The 27,481-nt window shown below is 46.3% G+C and overlaps 2 protein-coding genes across 2 annotated transcripts; both read left to right on the top strand.

Annotated features, from left to right (window-relative positions):
* Positions 1-6,351: 6,351 nt before the first annotated feature.
* On the top strand, positions 6,352-7,308 carry LOC146341490 (olfactory receptor 5BS1-like). Its single transcript, XM_084807489.1, has one exon. It carries the CDS (start codon positions 6,352-6,354, stop codon positions 7,306-7,308), a length of 957 nt encoding a protein of 318 aa, XP_084663615.1.
* Positions 7,309-19,123: 11,815 nt separating this feature from the next.
* On the top strand, positions 19,124-20,062 carry LOC146341489 (olfactory receptor 5BS1-like). The gene has a single exon (XM_084807488.1). It carries the CDS (start codon positions 19,124-19,126, stop codon positions 20,060-20,062), a length of 939 nt encoding a protein of 312 aa, XP_084663614.1.
* Positions 20,063-27,481: the final 7,419 nt, after the last annotated feature.

The following is a 27,481-nucleotide window of genomic DNA, read 5'->3' as shown; positions in this document are numbered from 1 at the left end:
TATGGGTTTTATGGAATGCTGCGGGTCTGAGGAGGGGCCTTTGTTTTATCACTTCAACGGCTTACTGTTGACATAAAGGCAATTCGGGCAGACTCTACATTAGCTCTACCCCGCTAGGCCTAGGTAATTTACAGTCAGAACCCACTGTTGTTAAATTTAAGCAGTCTCCATGGTAGCCGCTGGAGGTTTCTCTCAGGCATGTTATGGCATTTAAAAATGGGGCTTCACAGCGTTCCGGCCTGCGTTCACGAGTTGTCCACTTCTTCCTGACACAATTTTCGCTTTGCCTGCCCTAATGTGCTTCTTCCTTAGACCAGCAGACTCGCCGTACGCCGGAATGGGTGCTCTTACATGGGCACGTTATGATATATGGAGCTGCATGAAGGGCTTGTATGTCATCTTCAGACTTCAGTTTCTGTCACCCTGTCACATTAAGATCCAGTGGCTTCATAGACGTGGCATACGGTGGGAGTCCCCTCCTCACTCTGTTCCACCAAAGTCTGTCAATCTTCCTCCTCAGGTCCAGGTGCTGCACATTGAGAGGAATGACTTCGGCTGTAAGCCAGGCGAGGACCTGATCGAACAGGCCTTGGTTGAGATGCAGGTGGTCCAGCATAACTGGCTGGAAGTAGCCTATTGCAGCCCTCAATGCTCCCATGGATCAATGGGAAGAAATGGAATGATGTTGCCAGTGGCAGGGCACATCTGAAAGTGCACAGAGAAATGGCTTATGGCCTATGCGAATGAGGTGATGGATGCACCACCCACCAGGGAATTCTGTGGACATGGAGGGAGCGTTACAGGTAGGGCAGTGTCCGCCTGTCTCAGTTAGTGAATAACATATGTCTGTCTGATCTGCAAAGGGGCCTGCGGGAAGTTCTTCTGCACAGGTGGGGGGAGTTTCACAAGCTCTAGGCTTGTGACTCCTGTGGTGGCTAGGATGGGCAAAAACAGGAAATTAGGGATGGTGTGCATGCAGAGGCACCTTATGGTGACAGGAGATGCATGAGGCCCCCCAAACAAGTTGTGTGGCTCAGCGGGGGGATAAGGGTTGCCTGGGAGACCAACCCTACTCACTCATCCAGGTGTTGTGCGGCACCAGGTTGGGGGTGACACCGGAAGGTCTACCTCCCCCAGAAGGGGCAGTCCGGAGGGATGGCGAGATCACCGCCACCCCTCAGGCTGGGTATGTTTTCGCCCAAGAAGTGCCAGCTAGCCGCTGACACAGTTAGATGCCCGTCCTAGTTACCCCTTTGCAGCTATTTCAATAAATGTGGCCCAATTTTCAACCCAAGCTTGTTGTCTATGTCTTCTTTAACCCATCTCCGCTCGCAAATGCCCTCACCCCGGCACCAGCTTGTCTGGCTGAAAGGGGGGGCATTGTGGGTGGGTGGGGTGACAAGACATAGGGGCCTCTGATTGGTGCACCCCAGTGGCACCACCATCCAAGGAGGGGCAGGCTGAGTTGCCTTAAACTCAGCCCCCTTCCCAATCTCAGCTCTCTGGCTCAACGCAGCTCCCTCCCACCCTCCCCTAAGCAGTGTGGGTTTATTACCAGTTGCCCTTTGGGAACCATGTAGGATTTTTTTTGTCTCACAGTTCGATTGGCGTATTACTGTGCATCTTTTTTGCCTATGTCACACTGTTTTGCGGGTCGAGTGTGTCCTGTAAGGGAATATGGTCTTTATCATCGGTCACATTCCAGTTGGCAGCTAGGACGGGCAAAAACAGGAAAGTAGGGATGGTGTGCATGCAGAGGCACCTTATGGTGACAGGTGACACCTGAGGCCCCCCAAATGGGTTGTGCGGCTCGGCAGGGGGATACGGGTTGCCTGGGAGACCAACCCTACTCACTCACCCAGGTGTTGTGCGGCACCGGGTCGGGGGTGACACCGGAAGGTCTACCTCCCCCAGAAGGGGCAGTCCGGAGGGATGGCGAGATCACCGCCACCCCTCAGGCTGGGTATGTTTTCGCCCAAGAAGTGCCAGCTAGCCGCTGACACAGTTAGATGGCTGTCCTAGTTACCCCTTTTTGCAGCTATTTCAATAAATGTGGCCCAATTTTCAACCCAAGCTTGTTGTCTGCATCTTCTTTAACCCATCTCCGCTCGCAATTGTAATATCCAGTTTCAATGGGAAAAAGGATAAGAATAGTGTGCTATTAAGGGTGCAATCCTATACACGTTTAGACTGAAAAAAGTCCTACATTACCATTATTGCTGAGAATGCTGGGAGTTGTCAGACTTTTCCTGTCTGAACATGATAGGCTTGTGCCACAAGGCATGTTCCCATGCATTGAAATGGCACTAGTGCACAATAATAAGCAAAAGAGGATGTGGTAGAAGAAATCTGAAGATCCTACCCTTGCAAACACTATTTCTCTACTTTTGCAGATGTGACCTGAACATGACATATCACTTTTGTCTATCTCTGGAATATCCGTGGAAATGACCCGGCAAGTTTTGCACATCTTTCATTGCTGGATGTCCATCACAAAACTTATGACCTCTCCTTTTGTCAGTGCTACCATGCAAATATATTATCCTACAGAGAAATAGAGCACCAAAGTGCTTTCCACGTGCATGGTACCCATGACACCATCCAACCTTAGGCTAGATTGGAAGCAGATGACTCTCGATTCAGTATTTAACTTTACATATTCTGTCCCAAAGGAAGCAATTAGTGATGTCAGGTAAAATCCCAGAATATGAATCCATGTAAAAGTGACTCAATGTGCTTTTTGGAGCCAATGGAAAAAAATAACGTTATAAAACCCCAAGTAGCCAAGTTACATTGTTACCTGATTATGGTGCCGGTTGTTTTCTCTGAACAGCTAGAAGATGAGAGATTTCAAATAGAGGGTAGTGAGTGAGAGAGAGGGTGGTTGAGAAATATTTTGAGCAATGATTCCTTATTGTACCTCGTTCTTCTGAGAAGAATTTCTGGTATGTTTTCTGAGTCACGCAAGAGTTTCCAAGCAGTTACTGTGTGCAAGCAACCCCTAGAAAACATTCAGCTTTTTGATGGGAAAGATATTGTTCAATTAAGCCCATTTTAGAGGATCAGGATGCACAATATTTAGTCAGTGTTTTTTAATTGGATTAATTAGAAGAGACCTAGTTAGAGCAGTTGTGAAACAGCGATTTGATCTGTAGTTTGAATTGTGATCTCTCCTTAAACCAGATGGATACACAATAACTAGTCAGTCTGGAGAATATGATACGATAAATAATATTTAGGGTGTATCCATGCAGAATTGCAATATCAGGTTTCAATGGGAAAGAGTATAAGAGTTATGTGCTATTAAGGGTGGAATCCTATGCACATTTAGACTGAAACAATTTCTACATTGCCCAACATTGCTGAGAATGCTGGGAGTTGTTGGACGTTTTTTCTGTCTAAACATGATAGGCTTGTGCCCCAAGCATGTTTCCATGCATTGAAATGGCACTAGTGTGCAATAATAAGGAAAAAGAGCATGTGGCAGGAGAAATCTGACAATCCCATCCTTGCAAATACTATTTGTTTATTTTTGCAGATGTGACCTGAATGTGTGATATCCCTTTTGTCTATCTGTGGAATATCTTTGGGGATGAAGGGGCAAGTTTTGCAAATGTCTCATTGCTGGTTGTGAATCACAAATCTTGTGACCTCTCCTTTTGTAAGCTGCTACCATGCAAAGAAGTTATCCTAGAGAAAAATGAAGCACCAAAGAGCTTTCCTTTTGCATGGTACCATCTGACACCATCCGATCTTAGGCTGGATTGGAAGCAAATGACTCTGTCCATATAGGAAGGGTAGAAAATGATGCAACCATGGAAGTTCTGACCCTAAATTTAAATTGCATTTCTTTTCCTTAGTTGCAACTGACTTGAGATGGTGAAATTTGGGAAATGATGATGTAGTGTGAACTCTTTGCCTGAGGTTAGGATCATCTTCTACCTAAAGCAGCTTAGACAAAATCGATGACTTTCTGCACTTCCCTTCTGCCCAAGAGGAGGATACCAGAATTGCACACAGACACAGTACCCTGATGCTGTCATCAAGATGGCTGTTTTCCTGAGTTTTATTAATGTGTACACATGAGCATCTGTAATATAAAGATGGGAAGATAGGATGGAATTGGAAGCTGAGGCAAATGTAAAATGCACAGCACTCTATATAAAATTCATGTATTGGAGAAATAAAGAAAAAAAAGATAGAGCAATGCATTAGTTAACTGAAAGAAGATCAAGTTATGCCACAGTGTGGACTGTGGGTGGCATTGGAGGGCAAGAACAACACCAACACAGCGTATGGATTGAAACTGGTCATAACTTTATTTCCCACAGTTTATACAAAGTTTTGTTTGGAATAGGGCAAGGACCCAACTGTTCTAACAACCTGTTGTCAGACAAATTACCCCTCCTGCATGCTGAGGTGGGAGTGGGTGATATTTAGGCATGAAAGGCAGGTTCGGGTTGGGCTGTTCCTCCATGAAGCAGGGTGAGGCCGTGGCGCGGTAGGAGCAGCAAATTGTGCCACCCCTGCCCCCACTGGGTGTTCTGGAGAGCCCTGGCAGCCGCTTCCCCTCCCCAGCTATTATATTCACTAAAGCAAGAGAGTGGCCAGCGGGGCTCTCTCGAGGAGCTGCCCAAACTGTTTCCATCATTGTGCGCCCCCCTTCTCGTAGGTATGGCACCTTGTCTTCTCTCCAGAGAGCATTGTGGCTGGAAGAAGTGGCTGAGAGTTTCTCCTCTGTCCACCTCTTCAGAAAGCCGAGGTGCAAAAGTACAGAGAAGGAGGCACGTGGGAAGGGATGGAGAGGGCACAGTGTATTGGTGTTGTTGTGGCGCTGGCAATGCAGTGGTGTGTATTCTCTCTCACCTCAGGTGGTGAGAAAGCTTGAAGTGGGCTGTGCTCAGGCAAACTATGGAAGAGACTGAAACCATGGTGATCCCTGCCAACCTTGGCTGATCCAGGCTTGCCAGCCCCTAAGCTAGTGAAGTCCCATGATCCCTTAAAGGTGTGCCCCATTGGCAAGCAGAGAGCCAACCCCCTCTTACTTCTGTTAAGAATCTTTCCCAGTGCCTCCAATGCTAGATAGGACCATTGTGATGAATGTAGAGAACATTAAAACAGTAATGAAAACATGGCAGTGGAAAGGCAAAAGCCCCACTTCACAAGACCAATCGCATCTGTGAGGAAAATTCCATCCCAGCCCTCACCTCTGTCATTCAACATGAGTCTATAGTAGGGGTGGACGAAAGTCACTTACCTGTCGTCGAAGCTTGTTCACGGTGGGGGGGAGGCGCTTCGCTGCTCCCCCCGCGAAGTTCAGGCCGGGGGGGGAGGCTTCCCGCCTCACCCGGCCGAAATTCAGGCCGGGGAGGAGGCTTCCCGCCTCGCCCGGCCGCGAACTCCAAAGTTAAAAAAAAAACAAAACGCCCCCATGATAGGCTACGTGATGATTAACGTAGCCTATCACGGCTAGATCTGCAAAGTCAGCCGTGATAGGCTATGTTAATCGTCACGTAGCCTATCACGGGTGACTTAAAAAAAAAAAAAGCGCGTACGCTAATGGCGGCCCCCATAGGGAGCCGCCATTCCCGTTCCTTATTTGGTCACCGTAGTCTACGTAAAGATTTACGTAGACTACAGTGACCAAATAAGGAACACGAATGGCGGCTCCCTATGGGGGCTGCCATTACCCATACACGCTTTTTTTTTTTTTTTTTAAGTCACCCGTGATAGGCTACGTGTCGATTTACGTAGCCTATCATGGCTGACTTTGCAAATCTAGCCGTGATAGGCTACGTTAATCGTCACGTAGCCTATCATGGGGGCGTTTTTTTTTTTTTTTCTTTTATTGGAATGGCGGCAGCGGCAGCCGGTCGAAAGACCAGCTGCCGCTCCCGCCCCGCACGAACACCCACCGAACCGCCGGCCGGACCCGCCGCCGGGAGGGACATTTGCCAAAGGTAAGTCCCGTCCCGGGGGGGGTGCGGGGGGCGGGGTGTGTGGAGAATTTCTCCCCGAAACTTGTTTGGGGGGCCGAACACGTTGGTGCTCGGCCCCCCGAAGTTTCGGGGAGAAATTCTCCGCCATCCCTAGTCTATAGCAAGGTAACTAGTAAGCTCTGTAAACCCCCAATCCTGGGCCAGAATCCATTGAATTTAGATTTTGTAAGTATCCTTATCTTTTTATTTATTGGCTGCCTCAGGTGTGGGTGAAGAAATAATAACATTGAGAAAAAAGGGGAAATAGGGGAAAGTAGGATTTGTACCATGATGGTTCAACATTCAGTCTACTTCACTTACCAGAAATATTTATTTCTCTCTCTTTTTCCACCCAGTTCAAACTTTGATGGAAATGGAAAACCAGACCACCACTGTAACCCATTTTGTCTTCTTAGGATTGTCATACAACCCACCAGTCAAATGTTTCCTCTTCTTGACGTTCTTCCTCATATATGTAGTAACACTAATGGGAAATATTACAATTATGATGGTAATAAGGGGGGACAGTAACCTCAACAGCCCAATGTACTTCTTCCTGAGACATCTGTCTTTTATAGATATCTGTGTTTCTTCTGTCACAGTGCCTAAGCTGCTAGTCAGCATTTATGCGAGCCAGGCAATTTCATACAATAGCTGCATGACACAGATGTTTTTTATCTTTCTGACCGCATCCACAGAAGCTTTCATTCTGGCAGCAATGGCATATGACCGGTATGCTGCCATCTGTAAGCCTCTACAGTATGTACAAATCATGAACAGAGCATTTTGTCAGTGGTTGGTGGGTGGTGCATGGGCAATCAGTTTCTTTCAGGCTATGGTAAATACATTGCCTGTATTGAAACTTGTGTTCTGTGGTCCAAACATTATCAAGCATTTCAGCTGTGAACTTCCATCTTTACTTGTGTTATCCTGCACAGAAACTTTCCTGAATACCATTGTGTTCTGCATTACAGCTGGCATACTCATGCTTTTTTCATTCTTTGTTATTCTAATGTCCTATATAAATATTGTCTCTTCGATCCTGAAGATCCATTCAGTAGAAGCTAAAAGGAAAACCTTCTCCAGTTGCCGTTCCCACCTCATTGTTGTAATTCTACTCTATAGCACTGGGGGTCTTAGGTATATGAAGCCCAACTCAGCCTCCTCAGTAATTATGGATCAATATTTTCCCATTCAATATGGCATTTCTACTCCCATGTTGAACCCCATTATCTACAGCCTAAAAAACAGGGAAGTGAAAGAAGCCATCAAGAAACTAATCAAGAAACTAATCAAGAAAGGCACTGATTTGTTTTGTTTTGTAAAATAGTTAAAAGTTAGCAAACCAGCCAAAATATCGCCATTGAGCTGACAAATAGCCTGAGGCTGCTGCACAAGCTCTGACCCCTCCTGGGTAGATAAATCCTGACCATGGTTATCCATCCTATGGTAACCTCTGGATAAGAATACCAAAATACATTGTTCATAGAGAAGCCCCAATGAAGTGTGGATAATAGGCTTCCAACTCTGAAACCTTGTTGGGAAACTATCATGCATGTGCTTAAAGAACTCCACAGTGTACCAGTCCATTTCCCAGCCAAGTTCAAAGTGCTGGTGCTTCCCTTTAATGATCTATACAATTTAGCAGCAGATTATCTCATGGAATGTCTGCTCCCACATCTATCTGCCCTGGCACATCTCTGGATGACCTGGTACATAAAGATGAGGCAACTGGCAACTGGAAAGGGCCCTTTGTGATGGCCATTTCTGGAATTCTCTCTCCAGGAAGACTCATTTGATACATCCTTTCACTGCCAGATGAAGACCCATTTTCTCAGGCATCTAAATATATGATGAGACTATAATATCTGATCATTTGTATTGCTCCTATTTTAGCCTGTTCTTCTATTATTTATTGATACCTCTGATTTTGTTGGGGTTATCATGAAGTGAACTGGACTGGTATGCTCCATTATTAAATGAATAAGCAAAATTCCATCTCAATGAATTCAAAATTTTGTGACTTGTGTACAGGTATACCCAAATGCATTGGTAGTTCTGGTCTTTTTGTTGCGGTTGTGCATGTGAACAGAAGATCCAAACCATGAGCATGGATGTGAACAGAATGTGTAAACCATGAGATAAAGCCAGAAAAGGTATTGAGGTGTGTGGACCAAAGATGTTGTTGGGAAAATCAGGTCCAGATTCACATGGTGGGAAAATGTTTTCAGTACAAAGTACCCAAGAAGACCAGAGCCACATGCAATATTTCTCTTCCAGGTTAAGGGGCCCTTTTGTTGTTCTACAGCAAAGGTGAAGTCAAACATTCAGGACTAAGATGCATTGGCAAAGGAGTTAATATTTTCCTTGTGCTATGGTTCCCTTGACAATTGTTCCCCAAATTACTTTGCTGGACTCCATGGATCTACAGTGCATCACAGAAGTATTAAAACATTTGCTTAAGGGCGAGTCATTTATGGGCCATCTCCATTGGAGGTACTCCTGCCAAAGTCATCTGAAATGGAACACCATTGATGTAGGACTTGTGAAATTTTGGGGTAGCTAATACTGATAAGAAATGTATATTTCTAGAAGTGATATTTAAATCCAATATGACTTTTGTTGTTTAGTCATTAAGTCATGTCCAACTCTTTGTGACCCCTTGGACCATAGCATGCCAGGCCTTCCTGTCCTCGGCTCTCTCCCGGCTCTATTCATTGCATTGGTGATGCTATCTAGCCATCTCTAGTGAGGTTCGCCTGGCGCCTACATTGTATTCCTTTCGGCGCCAGGTGAAGACTTTTTTATTTTCCCAGGCATTTTAGCATTTTAGCTTTCTAAATTTTTATCTTTGCTGTTTTAAATCTGTATTTTAAACTCTTGCACTGCTGCTAGGTTTTATTGTGGTTGTATTGTTATATTGTGGTTTTAATGTTCTATATATTTTAAATTGTTTTATTGTCTGTTGTTTGGTTTTAATTTTTGTGAACTGCCCAGAGAGCTTCGGCTATTGGGCAGTATAGAAACGAAATAAATAAATAAATAAATAAATAAATCTCATCCCCTTCTCCTTTTGCCTTCAATCTTTCCCAGCATCAGGGTCTTTTCCAGGGAGTTTTCTCTTCGCATTAGGTGGACAAAATATTTGAGCTTCAGCTTCAGTATGTGTCCTTCCAATGAGCAGTCAGGGTTGATTTCCTTTAGGATTGGATAAGATAAATGTTATAGTTAGTCTTGGTCCATACAAAATTAATTTTGTCACTGAAACTGATTTTTAACATTAATGGGGACTCAAATATTGAGTAGTAAAATGACCATTCATGACAGCCATTTTGGATTCCAACCTGTCACCATAACTGTGCCTCTGAATGCTCATCATCCTTATTCTCATCCCCATTGCCCATCCTAGCAGCCACAGGGAGTGACAAGCCTAGTGCTTACTCAAACTCCCCCCACTTCCACTGAATTACTTTCTGCAGGCCCCTTTGCAGAACCAACAAAAATATATTGTTGCCTAGATCAGACAGGTACACCCCATTCTGCCTATAAAGCTCCCCCCACATCCATATAATCTGCAGATGAGAAATGATCCCATCTCCATACCTGCCAATCCCCAAAGCTATTTCCCTATTATCTTTCTGATGGGCCCTTTCCATTGCACACTGGTTCCAAACATTCCTCCAGAAAATTCTAGGAAACAAATATGACCAAACAATAGTTATCCCCGGCCAACAGCACCTGATAACCTGAAAATCTGCCAATGCTTGCAAAATGAGGCCCTTGCCTTTCAAACAACCCAGGTCATTCCCCCCAAGATGCAGCACCAAAACCTGCAGGGGACATGCACCAAACCTTGATGGAATAGCGTGAGCAGGAGGCGCTCCCACCGCATGCTGCATCTGCCAAGCCACTGAACACGGGCACGCCAGGACAGTCTGACCTGGGGTCCGCAGCCTGGCCTGGAAGCCTTCGACCAGCCCTGAACACCATGCTGTGTCCACATATGAGCACACACATGGGTTTGCGTCCATTCCATCGATCTAAGGAAATAAAGAAAACAGTAAGAAGAGGAAGAAAATGGCTAGCCATCATTATCAAGGTAAAGTCCTCACATACTCCCTAAGGACCTTGGAATGCCATCTGCCCGCTGCCTTCACTTGGTCAGATGAAAAACCCAATGAGGCAGCTGTGAAAGCGGCCTCAATTTGGAAGGTGTCCAAAAGTGAAATTTATCTAGACCAAGGGTGCCTGAAGCCAACATAGTAACAGTCCAAAACTGATATTTCATTAGAGGAGAACCATCAGAATGGCAAAACAGCAGACCTTCGTGGAGCCTCTTAGGTCCAGAAAAACAGCTAATGTCCTGACGGGTAGGGATGTACGAAAGGCACTTAACTTTCACGGATTATGTTGATGGTGAAGGGGGAGGTGCTCCGTCCCTCCCCCCCCCCCCAGAATCCTGGCTGGCCGGCTGTGCTCCGTAGGGATTCTGCGGAGCCGTCGGCTGGCTCCGCCAGCAGCCAGACATCCAGCCGCTGGCTAGCAGGGATGCAAATGATGGTGGCCTTAGCCGCCGCCGTTTGCATCCCTGCAGTCAGCCGTGATAGGCTACATATAAATGTTTACGTAGCCTATCATGGCTGACTTAAAAAAAACAACAACAACGCGTGTATGCAAATGGCTACGCTATTTGCGTTCCCCTTATTTCCGCTGTCTTAGTCTACGTAAATGTTTACGTAGACTAAGACATGCCAAAATAAGGAACACAAATGGTGGCGGCCGTGGCCACCGCCATTTGCATACAGGCGTTGTTGTTGTTGTTGTTTTAAGTCAACCGTGATAGGCTACGTAAACATTTACGTAGCCTATCACGTTTTTTTAAAAAAAAACCTAGCTGTGATAGGCTATGTAAATGTTTACGTAGCCTATCACATCTTTTTTTAAAAAAAACTGGGAATGGCGGCAGCCGGTCGGAAGACCAGCCGCCACAGCTGCCACCACCGAACCACTGCCGGAGCCGCCGCCAGAGCCACCACCACCAGGAAGATCCGCCCCAGGTAAGTCTCGTCCCGGGGGGGCGGGGGGGCAGACTGTTCCACCACTGATTTCGGGGGGCTGAATGCGCTGGCATTCGGCCTCCCTGAGATCCGTGGCGGAATTCTCTGACATCCCTACTGATGGGGCATAATTCCTCCATCTGTGCTGGAAGTAGGGACACCATGGCACCCCTACCTGTTTGATCAGTCTTGGACCTCCAGAGCAAAATCCTGACAACATCCGGATGGACCTGTATGTCTGAATATCACAGAGGTCTTTCAGAGACATCACCTTCAGATGCCATAAGCAGTTCACAAATCCTGAGGGTCCCCCTGAATTTAGACCAAAATGCTAGTGCTGCCAGCTTACCGCTGATAGTCTTTGCCGAAAGCCCCCTATTCCTGTAATACACACAAAACTGTAAAAGATGATCCACAGGGATGGGCCATGATTGCTGCAACTGCCGATTGCACTGGAGAGCATGAAACTCCCTACCTGCCTTGTCATAAGCAGCTCTGGTGCTGGGAGCTATGGAATTCATCAAGGCAAGCTCCTCCTCAGTTAGGGATGCTAGAGAAATCCGCCACAGATTCAAATGAGGCTGGATCCTTTGGAATCCAGCCTCAGGAATCTGCAACAGATTGGCCCCACTTCTCCTGAAGGATTCCACGCTGGATGGCATGGCTGCTTGTTGCACCCTTTGCCTCCATGCTGATTGCCTTTTTTTTTTTTTTAATGGTGATTGGCAGGATGTCCCCATAGGCAAGATTCATGGCTCTATTTTGCATATAAGTCTATGGGCTTATCCTGCTGATCACCATTAAAAAACAAAAAAGACCTTCGGCACAGAGGCAAAGGTCTCTGGTTGATTCAGTAAGCAGCCCTCGGCTCTGTGGAGTCCTCGCTGAGCGGAACCACTCCACAAGGATTCTGGGGGGGAGGAACGGCCATCTAGAGGCAGCCATCCATGGAAACCACCCCCATGGCCCCATCGGTCACCAGTCCAGGGGAAGGTGTTTGCAGAAGCAGACTGGGACAGTCGGAGCTGGGTCCCCCAAGGATGCAATAGATGACACTGCCCCCGATGCCGGTGCCTGTGTGGCAGCAGCCAGTGGTCCTTCCTCTGCCGGGGGAGCTGGACTGGGATTCTGTGCAGCAACAGAGCTGGGAGACCCCTCAATGGCATCCAAACGCGCAGCAAGGGAAAGCACCAATGTGTGCTGGGTCTGCCACCTAGTCTGTTTAGGCTGAGAGCCTGCAGACATACTTGGTCCAGGTATTGGTGGAGGTGTGATCCCTTGTCTTTCTCTGCTGCTTCCACATGTGCAAGAATCAGTGCCAAGTCAGGTTCCTCCTCTCTCTCTGAGGAAGAGTGGAGCTGGCCGGCAAGGATTCTGGGGGACACCATTTGCATCCGCAGACCAGCAGCGGATGGCAGTCGACGGACCCAGACCGGCCAGCACCAGGTAGGATCCGGCTGGCGCAGACTTCGCGGGATGGCGGAGGTGAGTGTTTTGTTCCGCCACGGACTCCAGGGGGCCAGATTCTAAGAATTCAGCCTCATTGGAGTCTGTGGCAGAATTCTCCTCCATCCCTACTCATGTATAGGAAAAGTTGAATGTATTGTTTTCTTTGGTGTTTTTGTTGCTGTTGTTTTGAAAAATCTACAACGTAACAGCTATTAAGAGAACTGCTTATCACAGTCTAATTCTGGTTTCTATTTCCAAGCTCTTTTAATTGACAGTCCTACATATTCTCTGTTATCTTATGATGGATGACCACAGTTTTTCTTTTCCCTCACTACACAATATAATCTGGATGGCACTGAAACATGGATGTGAACAGAAGGTACAAACCGTGCGATCAAACAAGAAAAGGCATTGAAGTGGGTGGAGGGAAGAAATTGCTTGGAGAATCAGGGCCAGATTCACATGGTGGCAAAACTGAACATTTTCACTCTCTACAAAGTATCCAAGAAGGCCAGAAGCCACTAAAGAGATTTCTCTTCCAAGTTAAGAGGCCCAATGATGGTGCCTTTCTACAACAAAGCTGAAGGCAATGCATTCAGGACTATGTTGCATGATGAAGGGTCTAACTTTCCCCTTGTGCTATGAGTCCCTTGAAAATTGCTCCCCAACACCACACAAGATAGAATTGGTATCCAATAGCAGCTTTTCTTTTGGGGGGAATCCCCCTTTTAGGAAGGGGTTCATGAAACCATTGTATGGAAGATAGAGTTAACCCTTGTCCCCCATGTGCTGTGATGCTGGGCCTGATCCCCATCCTACCCGTTTGGTTGCCACATTTAAAGCATTGTCTGCTGTGGATCTAAGTCAAAATCCTATTCCCTGTATGGGGAAAAGGATATTAGTGTTTTATGCTAGGCCCAATCTACATGGAAACAGAATGAGAAGCACTTTCTGGTTTTATCCAGATTTTCAAGAAGTCACTTTGGTATATCGGTGACACACAATACAAGAAAAGTGGAGTATACACTACCTAAAAACCCGCTTTTACAGACCAAACTGCACTTGAGACTGCCTTACTTTGAGGTTGGGTGGGCAGAGTCCCATCAGTGGAACTGAACATCATCCACTGAGTAGATGCTGCTTAGCAAATGGGAGAGGCTTGTTCCCCGCCCTGGTTCATGCTGCCCTGCTCAGGGAAGTTCAATGGAAGAGATGAATTATGTCCCTGTAGTTTACCCCACATGTCTCCCTTCACATCCATTTGTCTTCAGAAGTGCATTCTGTTTCTAGAATGGTTACATTGATAGGAAGCTGTGCACTGCATGGTGCAAACAGAGGAGAAGGGCCCTATATCAAAAGCACACCACTGCAAAATCGCGAGAGAGTGAAATGGCACTACTGGGAAATAGTGCTACTGCAAAGTAACACACAGTAAAAATAAACAGCTGAGGAGGAAAGTAGAAATAAAGAGAGGAGAAGGAAAGGAGAGTGCCAGTGCTGAAAGAGTGAAACAGCACCATAGTGAAATAGTGCTACTGTGATACAGTGCAAAGTGGAAATAAAGAGAGGAGAAGGAAAGGAGAGCGTCAGTGCTGAAAAAGTGAAACAGCGCCATAGTGAAATAGTGCTACTGTAATACAGTGCAAAGTGGAAATAAAGAGAGGAGAAGGAAAGGAGAGTGCCAGTGCTGAAGTGAAACAGTACTATAGTAAAAAAAAAGTGCTACTGTAAATTAATGTTAAGTGGTGAGGAAAGAACCCTCTGTGTCCAAAAATCACACTACTGCCAATGCAGAAAAAAGGGAATGGGGTGGGTGGAAGGACGGCCTCACCTCTTGACCTGGTCACAGTCAGGTCACAGACAAACCCCTAGGCATGCCCAGCATGCAGGATTTAATTTGGGGGAATGGGGCACATTGCAGCAGAACCCCGTGGGAGCCTCATTTAAGGAAAAAAACTCGGTAAAATGGGTTTCTGAAAATGGGCTGTATTCAGGGAAAGCTGTGGGGTTGGTGCAGAGCAGAGCGGTGACAACGTCATGTGTCATGAATGACCCTAATGTGCTTTCGCTCTGCACTAAATCAACCATGTAGATTGGGCCCTAGATGAATCTATGATGCCTTAATCTTATGCTGACCCATATTTCAATCTATGTTATACATATTTTCCTTTTGGAAAAAAAGCAACTCACAAACTTCATTGCTGTACTTACAAATTGATCCCCAATAGGATTTTAGATTGTCAGGAGAACTGTTATGGAATTAATTTCAGAATGGCATCATCCATTTTCTCCCCGCCCCCTTCAGCCTCCACTATATTGCAACATACATAGACACACACACACACACACACACACACACACACACGATTCTACTAGGGTAAATCACTGATACTCTTTCAATCTTACTTAGGCAGATTAAAGGTGGATGCACCCATGGATCTAATCTTAAGAAAGCAGCAATCTATTTTGGGCTTTTCAGGTGGCTTCAATAGTAAAGGTATATATTTCTTTCTATACCATGAAGGTAAAAAATCTAGCCTGTTGAGTGACAAGTATGAAAGCACAGCTGATGACCGAAAGTTCACATTCAAAGGGGAAAAATTGAAGTTTTAATTTTTGCTGTTACAGAGGGGCAGAGTTCTGCTCCCACCAGCATCAGAACTGGACCAGCATCTAGCAGGGCAGAAGGTTTCATGCCGTGGGACAGTCTCTGTTGCTTGGTAGGGTGTTCTAGATTTAAAATGCAAATAAAGGGAGACCTCTGGGGTATGCAGGGGATGGTGATCTTACTTCACCCATTCCTGCCCTGCGGGCCTATTGGGCATACAAGATGGGAGGTAGAGCCCTGATTCACATCCCGTAAGCTACCTGATCCCTCCTCCAAGGATTAGAGACCTCCAGATGGAAATGTGAGATCTAGCAGACCAGGGGCTGCTCCGCATTCTTTGCCCAAAGCCCTCCAATCTAGGGAGAGGAAGATAATAAAACAACCCCACCCTTGGGGAAACACAATCTTCAGATGCAAGGAGAATCTGATCCAGTGAGAAGAATATTTTAATTACCTTCAAGTATGGTATGAAGGAGAGCCCTCCAACCCAGCTAGGGGATAGAATAAATATACACTCCTTGCTAGCTTAGACACTTCATTCAACAGGGAGGCCATGGGATGCTCTGCATCGGATGCCCAGAGTCCTCTGATTCAACAATGGAAAGGTAATAAAATGCCACTCTTTTGACTGCATCCTTCAGATACAGGAGAATACACTAGACAGCTCCCACTCCCCTCACTGACTGGAGGGCTTCCTACCCTGCTACAGCAAGGTACATTTAATGAAAGCTCCTGAATGGAGGGAAGGGAGAGTTACAGTTGTGGGTGGGGGTTATATAACACAGCCAAGAAGCAGTACTAGAGACCACTTGCACCTGGACTGTTTGGTCCACAGAGGGGATCTGAGAGACAAGACTTTGTGCCTTGAATAGTGGATTGATTTATAATAATGGTAGTACCAGCAGAAAAATGCAAACTAACATACCAAATCATTTCAGAGAAATCCTACTCTGGTACTAATCTCATATACATAAAAAGTATACAGATACTACTTTTGCATATGCTTTTATGGACAAATGTTCTAATAATCTGATATCATTTTTGATGGGGCAGAAATAATCATGGAAAGAACAAGGGAAGATTGATAGACCCCAAATTTAAATGTGAACAATGGGTCTTTTTTAGTATTGCCAGTGCAGGTTTCTACCAAGAAAGGTTGGTGCCTTAGAGAAAAATGAAACATGGAAGTTTTACCTCTTTGCTTGGTATTCCTATCCATTTTTACACTGTACTGGCAATACATCATTCTGTAGAAATAGGTAGGATAAAAATGATGCTACCATTAAAAGTTCAGTTTCCCATTTCTTTTTCTTAACTGCTATAGCTGTAAGATGGCAGAAGCTGGGAAGTCTCTTCTGTTGCGGGTTGCTTTCCCTAAGGTAAGAAATCTTGAACGTGAACCTGAAGATAATAGTGTTCTTGTTTTATAAACAAATAAAAGAAAACAAACAAACCCCTGAAACTGAGGTTATCACAATTAGTATTCTTCTGCTTTTAGTTGCTTGGATCCTACAGTGTCTACCCTGAGAGGAATTTCCCTGTAATCATAATCTTTCATCTTGCTGCACCCCCTGGCTTCTTCCCACACCATTCTGGAGAGTCCCGTAAGCCTCAAGAACGGCTTTTCTCAGGATGCTTTGGGGCAGAAGGGGCAGCAAAGTCCCATTGCACAAGTGCAGTCCCAGTCTAGGGATGTACGAAAGTAAGGATGGCGGAGAATTTCTCCACGAATCTCCGGGAGGCCGAATGCCAACGCATTCAGCCCCCCGAAATTGGTGGTGAAATTCTCCGCCCCGCCCCCCCCAGGATGGGACTTACCTCCTTCAAATATCCCTCTCGGCAGCGGGTCCCGGCGGCATTTCGTTTCAGCGGGAGCAGGGATGGCGGCCGGTCTTCCGACCAGCTGCTGCCGCCGCCATTACAAAGTAAATTAAAAACACACACACACACGTGATAGGCTACGTAACGATTTACGTAGCCTATCACAGCTAGATTTCCAAAGTCAGCCGTGATAGGCATGTAAATCGTTACGTAGCCTATCACGGGTCACTTTGAAAAAAAAAAAGCGCGTACACAAATGGCGGCGCCCATTTATGCGCCCATGCCCATAAATCATTACGTAGCCTATCACGGCTGACTTTGGAAATTTAGCCGTGATAGGCTACGTAAATCGTTACGTAGCCTATCACATGTGTGTGTGTGTGTGTGTTTAATTTACTTTTTTATTTTGCTGCCGGGGAGACGGGGCGCTCCTCTCCGGCCTGAATTTCGGCGGCAAGGGATGGGGCGCCTCCCCCCGGCCGGAATTTTGGCTGGGTGGGGCAGGGCACCTCCCCCCTGGCCTGAACTTTGGGGGGAGAACTGAAGTGCCTCCCCCCCACCGCGAAGCAAGGTGGGAGACCAGGTAAGGGACTTCCGTCCATCCTTATATGAAAGTGACTTACCTTTAACAAAATTTGATTTGAGGTGGGGGGCCCCTCCGTCCCTCCCCCTGAAATTCTGGCCGGGGGGGAGGAGCTCCATCCCTCCCCCCCGAATCCTGGCCAGCCGGGTGCACAAATGGCGGCGGCCATAGCCGCCGCCATTTGCATCCCTGCAGTCAGCCGTGATAGGCCACGTAAATGTTTATGTAGCCTATCATGGCTGATTTAAAAGAAAAAAAACACGCATATGCAAATGGCGGCGCCCATGGGTGCCGCCATTTGCGTTCCGTATTTTGACACGTCTTAGTCTACGTAAACATTTATATAGTCTACATTTACGTAAACATTTATATAAAAAAAGGTAAAGGTGTCCCCAACCAGTCGTGTCGGACTCTAGGGTGCGGTGCTCATCCCCGTTTCTAAGCCGAAGAGCCAGCGCTGTCCAAAGACGCTTCCATGGTCATGTGGCCGGCATGACTCAACACTGAGGTGCACGGAACGCTGTTACCTTTCCCGCCGAGGCAGCACCTATTTATCTACTTGCAATTTCTTGCTTTTGAACTGCTAAGTTGGCAGGAGCTGGGACTGAAGACGGGAGCTCACTCCGTAACGCAGCACTCGGGTCTCGAACTGCTGACCTGCCGACCTTCCAGTCTGCAGTTCAGCGTCTTAACCACTAAGCCTACGTAAACATTTTAGTCTACATAAACATTTATATAGGGATGGCACAGGCACCTGATTCAGTACGGGAATTCAGCAAGCCTGCTCCTGCCCGCACCCCTGAGACCTGCGCACCAAGCCCCTGCCCCTGCTCGCCCCCTGCCTGTGCTTGGCAAATGACCTGCACTCACCCCAGCAGCCTTGTCGAGCTTCGCCATCTCCATTTTCTGAGAAGTAAAATGGTGATTGCAAAAGTGCATAAATTTGCGCACACGCAAACATACTCATTTTGTGAATGCACATATTCACGTATGCAAAAATGCACATTTTGTGAATGTGCATATCTGTGTATGTGCGGAAATCTGTATTTTATGAAAAATACACATTTTCGTATATGCACTAATGTGTGCCTTCACAAAAATGTGCATTTCACACATGAGAATATATGCATTCACAAAATGCACGTTTTCCCGCATACAAAAACATGCAGATATTTGAGATGGACTTTTTTTTTTTTAGACATGGAGACCGCAGAGCTCGATAAAGCCACTGGGGTAAGTGTGGGCTGCTTGCCGAGAATGGGAGGGGCTCGAGCACAGTCCAGGGACCGCTGAGCGGGGGCAGTGGCTGGGCAGAAGTCCAGAGAACCCAACAGGGGTGAGTTCACACATCCCTACTTTCAGTAGAAATTGAAGACATTCTTTTATTTCGATGCATTTTTCAGGTTTAACAACATCTCATTTTATTGCTTTCATTTCGAAGTGCATCATGTTTCACCCTTGCTTCTGTCAGGTCCTTGTGTCTTGTTTTCAAATGTTTGTTATATTATTCTGATCTTTCTGACTGCTGTGACAAATTATTTGTTACTTGAACTGGTACTTTTATTAATGACAATAAAAAAACAAATGTTTGTTTGTTTTGCAGTTTACACTTTTGCTGAAAAAGGAAATGGAAAATCTGACCACAGAGGATTATTTTGTCTTCGTGGGATTGTCCTATGACCCACCAGTCCAAATTTTCCTCTTTTTAGTATTTTTGATTGTATATGCAATAACTCTGGTGGGAAATGTGGTGATTATGGTGGTAATAAGGAGCAACACTCACCTGCAAAGCCCCATGTACTTTTTACTGAGTCACCTGTCTTTTCTCGATATCTGCCTTTCTTCAGTCATAGTGCCCAAGCTCCTAGTGAATGTCTATGCAAGCCAGACAATTTCATACAACAGCTGCATCGCCCAGATGTTTTTCATCTTTCTGACAACTTGCACTGAAATTTTCATTCTTGCCGCAATGGCTTATGACCGATACGCAGCCATATGCAAGCCCCTGCATTATGTACAAATCATGAACAAAACATTCTGTAGATGGCTGGTGGGAGGTGCATGGGCAATAGGTTTCTTCTATGCCATGGCAAATACACTACCAGTGTTGAAGCTGGTGTTCTGTGGTCCAAATATCATCAGGCATTTCAGCTGTGAATTCACATCTCTCCTTGCCTTATCCTGTACAGAAACTTTCCTGAATCACATTACATTCTTCATCACTGCTAGCACACTAGCAATCTCTACATTATTTATTATTCTGGTGTCCTATATCCACATTGTCGCTACCGTCCTGAGGATTCATTCACTAGAAGCTAAAAGAAAAACCTTCTCCACTTGCAGTTGCCATCTCATTGTTGTGATTTTGTACTACAGCACTGGCTGCTTTCGGTATATGAGACCCAACACAGCCTCTTCAATGGTTGTGGATGACCTCTTTTCTATCCAATATAGCATTTCCACCCCTATGTTGAACCCTGTTATCTACAGCCTGAAGACCAGAGAAGTGAAGGAAGCCCTGAAGAAACTAATGGGGTATAAAAAATTGCTTGATCCTGTGATGTAACCATGATAAACTTTAAAGCGAATCAGTCAATGCATTGGCATTGGACTGGCATTAGAATTCATCCATCTGTCTGAATTAAAAAACTTGTTGGTGACTAACTTGAATTTATTGTCCAGTTGTTATTGCTTATGGGAAATCTTCACTTATTTGATAGGTATTAAGGGGACTATGTACCTCTCTCTGATCCTTATTGCTGTCCGTATGCCCTTTTCTTGCCCTGTATGTGCTTCTTTGCTTTACACTTTATGGTTGTGCCCTTTAGTTTTCCTCTTCACACATCATAATGTGAATGACATTGGAGAAATAGATGGAAAGAGAAGGTGAGTATTATAGGAAAATGAGGAGGAAAGGCATTAAAATTGTTTTGGGAAGAATTTGTTTGGGAAATTAGGACTGGCTTCAGAGGCTAGGAATTATTATTTTCTAGGGACCCAAAGACTGCCACCATCATTGCCTTACACAGCACATGCAAGAAGGCTAAAAAGGGTGAAATTGCTATTTATGTCAGTATTGGTGGCCTGAAACAATCAACTTCAGAACCTCCGGCACTCAATTCCCCCACCCCCTACCCTTTAAAGAGAATCCCTTTGCCCTCCTGCTCAGGATCAGTTAACATCTGCACTCTGAATTCTTCTGTTCCTAACTTCTCTCTCCTGCCTCTCCAAATTCAGTCCTTTCCACCTGTGCCACTCATCATACCCCATGTCACTGCAGGTTTGCCCCATTTCAATTAAATCTTGTGGGTGTCCATCCACTTCCCTAGCACCATCCCATCTCCTTCTCTGGAATAAAGCCTGTACCCTCCTCACTTCCTATTTACTCCTATGCTATTGCATCTTGCATGGCTTCTGCCCTTCCATCATCCTGCCATCTCCAACTTGGATTACTCTGGATATTCTGGACTTCAACTGCCATCATCCCTGACTAGGGATGGGTGAATGAGCAATGTTTGAGATTGCTAGGATTCTCCAAACATTGTCCCACTGCTAATCTTTGCCTGATTCCTGTTCACGATAGCTGCTTGCTCTGTATGAATGGGAAACTTGTGCAAATCGAGCAGTGACTGAATAGTACATTTGAACAAAGCTCCCCAAATGTGTGCAAATTTCTTCCATAGACTAAAGCAGGTCTTTGGAAATTCACACAAATGATGAAATTTGCCCAAATCCAACTGGGAATTGAGAAAAAGATGAGCATGAGTACACGTTCAACAATTTGGAAACATTTTCAGTGGGCACATGCTCACAAATTCTCATTTATCCCTGTCCCTGATCACTGGCCATACTGGCTGGGGCTTGCAGTCCAAAACATCTGGAGAGACCTAGTTTGGAGAAAGCCACTCTATAGTTTCAAACAGATTGCTGCCAGGCCTGTTCAAGTACTCATTGTGCATTAAACCTATCAGAATATTGCTCAAGTCTACATTCCCCTTTCCTTTTGTAACTGTGGTAGAGTGCATGAAATCAGAGTGCAGTGAATGAAGAGTTGCAGGAGGAGTATCAGTCTCCCAGAAGCAGTTTGGGAAGAAGAACTCTGGTTGTTGTTAGATGTATGTTGCAAAATGGCTGACTGTAGTTTAAGGTCCAGCCTCAATTGTGTTTATAGGAGAGATGGAGGAGAATTCCGCCATCGATTTCAGTGAGGCCGGATGCACTGGCATTCGGCCCCCCGAAACCCGTGGCGGAACGGCCTCCCAAGCCTGCCCCCCTGCAGAATCCCCCCTGGGACGAAGCTGGGTTGGATATTCCGGCGGCGGTGGTGGCGGCGGTGGCTCCAGCGGCAGCTCCGGCGGCGGCTCCAACGGTGGCTCCGGCAGCGACAGCTGCCCACTTGGCCGGCTGCTGCAGACTTAAATGTAGGCCGCCGTAGCAGCCGCCATTTGCATCTGGCCAGGCTGCCGTGATAGGCTACATAAGTATTTATATAGCCTATCGCAGCAAAGGCAGCCACACAAATGGCGGCCACCACGCCATTTGCGTAGCTGCCTTTGCCGTGATAGGCTACATAAGTACTCATGTAGCCGATCATGGCAACAACAGACAAAAAAAAACAGCGTACGCAAATGGCGGCAGCTACGGCAGCCACCATTTGCGTTCCCTTTTTTCGCTGTTTTAGCCTACATATATATTTACGTAGGCTAAAACGGTGGGGAAAAAAAGGAATGCAAATAGTGCCCACTACGTTATTTGCGTTCCCCTTTTTTTTGCCGTAATAGCTTACATAAATATTTACGTAGGCTAAAACAGAGAAAAAAAGGGAACGCAAATGGCGGCCACCGTAGCCGCCACCATTTGCATATGCGGGGGGGGGGTTCTGGAAGCCTGCCCAGCGGCCGGATATCCGGCTACGGGCGGCCCTGGCCGGCGACTCTGCAGAATCTCCGTGGAGTGGAGCCGGCCGAATCAGGATCACCGCGAATCACCCCATCGAAAAGGTAAGTGACTTTCGTACATCCCTAGTTTATAGTCAAAACAAGCAGCTGGTTCCCTGTGAACACAGTTCACAGAGAAATAGCAAAACTAACATAAGTTTTAACTTAACTGATTTTATAGAAATGTTCGAAGTGTTACATCCTTTATCCTTACAACACTTCCTTAAATACAATGTGCTTCGTGTAAACTGTATTTTGACTGAGTTGCTGTTAACTGTAGCTATCTCTTAATCCCTTCATGATTTCTTTACAGGCCAAAAATTACTGGCATATCATTGTACTATGGCCTGCCCCTGTGTTTATAAGGTGTATAGAGACTTTGTTTGTGTTTGTATTTCATTTTGCTCCAATTTTAGGGATGTCAGAGAATTCCACCATGGATCTCAGTGAGGCCGAATGCCAGTGCATTCAGGCCCCCAATATCCATGGCGGAATGGCCTGCCACCCCCCCGCCCTCCGTGCATCCCCCCTGGGACGAGACTTACCTGGGGCGGATGTTCCGGACGGCGGTGGCTCCAGCGGCAGCTTCGGCGGTGGCAGCGGTGGCGGCTGGTCTTAGGGATGGAGGAGAATTTCTCCACGAATCTCGGGGAGGCCGAATGCCAACGCATTCGGCCCCCCGAAATTGGCGGTGAAATTCTCCGCCCCCCACCCCTCCCGGGATGGGACGTACCTCCCTCGAATGTCCCTCTCTGCGGCGGGTCCCGGCGGTGGTTCGGTGGCGGTTCGGCGGGGGCGGGGGCCGGTCTTACGACCGGCTGCCGCTGCCGCCATTACAAAGTGAATTTAAAAAGAAACACAAAACACCCGTGATAGGCTACGTAACGATTTACGTAGCCTTTCACGGCTAGATTTCCAAAGTCAGCCGTGATAGGTTACTTAAATCGTTGCGTAGCCTATCACGGGTGACTTTGGGGGGGGGAAAGCGTGTATGCAAATTTGCGCCCGGGTAGTCTACGTAAAGATTTACGTAGACTACGGCGAAAATAAGGGCAACACAAATAGTGTTGCCCTTATTTTTGCCGTAGTCTACGTAAATCTTTACGTAGACTACCCGGGCCCAAATAAGGAACACAAATGGCGGCGCACATGGGCGCCGCCATTTGCGTACGCGCTTTTTTTTTTCAAAGACACCTGTGATAGGCTACGTAATGATTTACGTAGCCTATCACGGCTGACTTTGGAAATCTAGCCATGATAGGCTACGTAAATCGTTAAGTAGCCTATCATGGGTGTGTGTGTGTGTGTGTGTGTGTGTGTTTTAATTCACTTTTTTATTTCGCTGCCGGGGAGACGGGCGCTTCTCCCTGGCCTGAACTTCGGGGGGAGAACAGAAGCACCTCCCCCCCACTGCGAAGCAAGCTGCAGGACCAGGTAAGTGACTTTCGTACATCCCTAGCTGGTCTTCCGAACGGCTGCCTCTGCTGCCATTTGCAGTCTGTTCCCCCCCCCCATTCGTGATAGGCTACGTAAAGACTTACATAGCCTATCACGTCTGGGTTTAAAAAAAAAAAATGCATATACAGGTTAAAACCACCAGTAGGGTTGTCAGAGCATTCTTCCATGGACTCCAATCAGGCTGGATTCTAGAGAACCCTGGAGTCCGTGGTGGAATGGACTATCCCCCCGCCACCAAACAGAATCCCCCCGGGACAGACCCTACCTGTTTGTCAGCAGGTCCGGTCTGTCCAGCTGCCCTCTGCTGTCTGCCACTGCTTCTCTTCGCACCTGCCTTTTGTCGTGATAGGCTACGTAAAGATTTTACGTAGCCTATCATGGTAAAAGGCAGGGGATGCAAATGGTGTCTGCTACGCTGGACGCCATTTGTATCAGAAGACGAGCCATGGCCAGAAGTCAGGCCGCGGCCAGCCCCAGCCAACAGCTGCATGGACTCGCCATGGAGGGGAGCTGGCCGGGGAAGATTCGGGGGGGACGGACGGATTGTCTCCCCCCTGCCGTGGACACCCCCACCCGGAAGAAGGTAAGGGATACGTACATCCCTAAAAACCAGCTCTTTGAATTGTGTCTGGAAACAAAACAGGAGCCAGGGAACATGATATTATTGTCACAATATGATGATGATGATAATGATGAATGAATGTTTTAATGCTAAATTTCAACAGAATAAAGCAAAACAAAACCATAAAAGAGAAGAAAAAAAATAAAAAGGTTGACATGATTGAATGTATCCATTTCAATTAATACAGGTGAAATGTATATGTGTGTGTGCGTGTGTGTGTGTGTGTGTATACGTGTGTGTGTGTGCACGCGCACGCGCGCGCACACACTTTTAACAGCACAGCTACTGTTGAGGGCGGAAGCTGAAACGTTTCGCTTAAATATATTTTTTGAATACTCTGTTGCTAGCCTTTCTATCTTTCTTATATATTTTACCTTAAGACTGACTGCATCCATTACCGATCCAGAGCCTCCTTGTTGCTTTGCCGTTGTGCCGCTTTACACCAGCTTCTACACACACATGCACGCGCACACACACACACACACATGTAAAGTGGTGTAGTGGGGGTGGGTCACGCCGGGGTGTTACTCTGCCCTTTCTTTGAAAACGGCCCCCAGTGGGGTCGCAGTCTGCTAGGGAAGGAGGAGGGAACAGAGGGAGTGTGGGCGGCTGCCTCTTGGCTGCTGGCCATACAAAGGGAGAGAGCGAGGGAGAGAGGGAGCCTGAGGGAGCTCTGCAGCCTCCTCTCACCCCCCTTCTCTGCCCCAGCTCTTGGCTTCTCCCCCCATCTCAGGTCTGTGCCTGCATGCCCGGTGCTGCCCTCGTCTCCTGCAATACCAGACACCTGTTCAGGGCTGCTGCTGCTGCTGGCCATGTCAGCAGCGGGGGGGCAGGGGGCGTTGCCACTATTATTTACTTATGGGGCAGGGCAGGTGGCTGGTTTGTGCCAGTTGTTAGGATTTATCACACAATCCTATGCATATTTACTCAGAAGTCAGTCCCACTATGTCCAAGTGCCCATTGGGCTTTCTCCCAGGTAAGTGTGTGTAGGACTGCAACCTTAGCTGCCTTCCCAAGTTCTCTGTAAATGTAATTTGAAATAAACACCCATTGGATTGCGCTGTTGATTCTTGTACATTAATTTCTGCAGTAAGCAGAATTGCCAAACGCAACCTGCTCTGTCAGCTACACTTTTTGGTACAGGCCTGGCATGTATCTGGGCAAACAAACCCTGGTGGAGGGAAGGGAAAGGGGAAAAAAAATCAGTTGGGGGGAGAGGAGAAAGAAGGTAGGGGTGTGTGTGTGTGTGTGTGTGTTTCAATTCAGCTGGGTGTGTGGATGTTTCTGTTGTGGGATGGGAGAGATATAATTAGTGAGCTTAGGAAAGGCAAATGGGTAATGCTGGGGGGCTACAGGGGTGTGCAAGGGGGGTGTTTAAATGAGAAGGGATCTGTCCATGAGGGCAGAGTTGAGAGGTTGAAGCTTCCATAGAGTATCATATTTTAAAAACCTAAAATGTTTGTGTTTGAGTGAGTGAGTGAGTGAAAAAGATTAATACCCCTGCATTTTTTTCTCAGACCTCCAGTTGAAATACGCCTGCCTTACTCTCAGTTGCAGTGGTTTTGGATCCCAGTTGAAGGCTGTATATCTTACAAGGTTGTACAATCTTAGAAGGGGCATGTGGCTGTGAGGGGGCATGGCTGTGACTGTCACAAAGGGACCCTGCTCTTCTGAATTTGCCACTACACTACTGCACATATACAAACATATACATACACCTATCTAAAAATTAAAAGAGATCATACATAAATTTCAACAAAGGCAGACAAAATATCCATGTATGTATCTATTTGCAAGTGGTGCCTCTATAACAGCCATTCAAATGTTGAAAACATTATTAAGTCCTCCTTCCATCGCATTATAGGAAGTAAGGATTTATTCCTCCGATGTTGTAATATCAGTCTTTCAGCTCTCAAAAGTGCGTGGAGAATCCATTTATGCTGACCATGTACTAACTTTGAGGAAGCAAGTAGATATTTTAAAAGAACATGTCCATCAGTAAATATTAAAAAGTGTTCCAATACACAATGTATCTATATAATAACCTCCTCCCCCAAAGAGGCAACTATTGGTCACTGCCAAAACATATGATTAAGAGAAAACATTCGTGGGATTACACCAACAATTAGCTGACTTCTTAGACAAACCCTCATGGAAGAGACATTGTGGGATCCAGTAGACATGGAACATGTGTTTTTGCTGGATAAAATGTAACCTGAGATCCATGGACTCTTCTGATACTGACACTAAAGCAGCAATCCATCGATTAGGCAAAATGGGACAATCCAGTTCCCTATTCCATTCCTGCTTAAGACCCTGGGTATCATATTTATTTACCAACAAGTATTTGTCAACATGGACTGTGGCTTGATATAGCTGATCATCCTCAATAGGTGTTTCCAATAGTAAAGGAGACTCTGAAGCTGTAAAAGCATCAGGGCCAAACCTAGATTCTAACAAATGTTGCAGTTACAAGTATTGCCATTGAGCCACAGCAGGCAAATCGTATTTGGAAATAGGATTATAATGCCCAGTTCCAATCAGTACTCTTGCTGCCATATTTAGAAACAGCTGAAGCTTCCAGAGAACCCTCACGGCTGTCCCACGTACAGTAATTCTAATCCCTTTGGGTTCCCCCACCTGAACACCCCAGTTACAGCCAAGGCACCCTGTGACTCTTGATTAAAGATTCCTGACCTGTGGTGCTCATAACTGTGCACGTTATTAGGCACATGTTTAAGACAAACACGTGTACACGTGTACACAAAGAACAATACAATTGCACCAAGATGGCTCTTTGCATGTTTTATTGGTACTCCTATGATGAGAGAAGGAATGCTGCAGCAAAATGCATGGTGTACTGTACAAAATGTAGAGATTACCCCCCCACCCCACGTAAACAGAACAATGAAGAATTGGAAATACATTGGTTCCACATCAGAAACAAGACCAGGTAATTCAGAACTTC

Source organism: Heloderma suspectum, chromosome 6 (assembly GCF_057233095.1).
Source record: "Heloderma suspectum isolate Gila_16-S chromosome 6, 16-S_ref, whole genome shotgun sequence".
Lineage (NCBI taxonomy): Eukaryota > Metazoa > Chordata > Lepidosauria > Squamata > Helodermatidae > Heloderma > Heloderma suspectum.
This window is presented reverse-complemented; position numbering and strand designations above follow the sequence as displayed.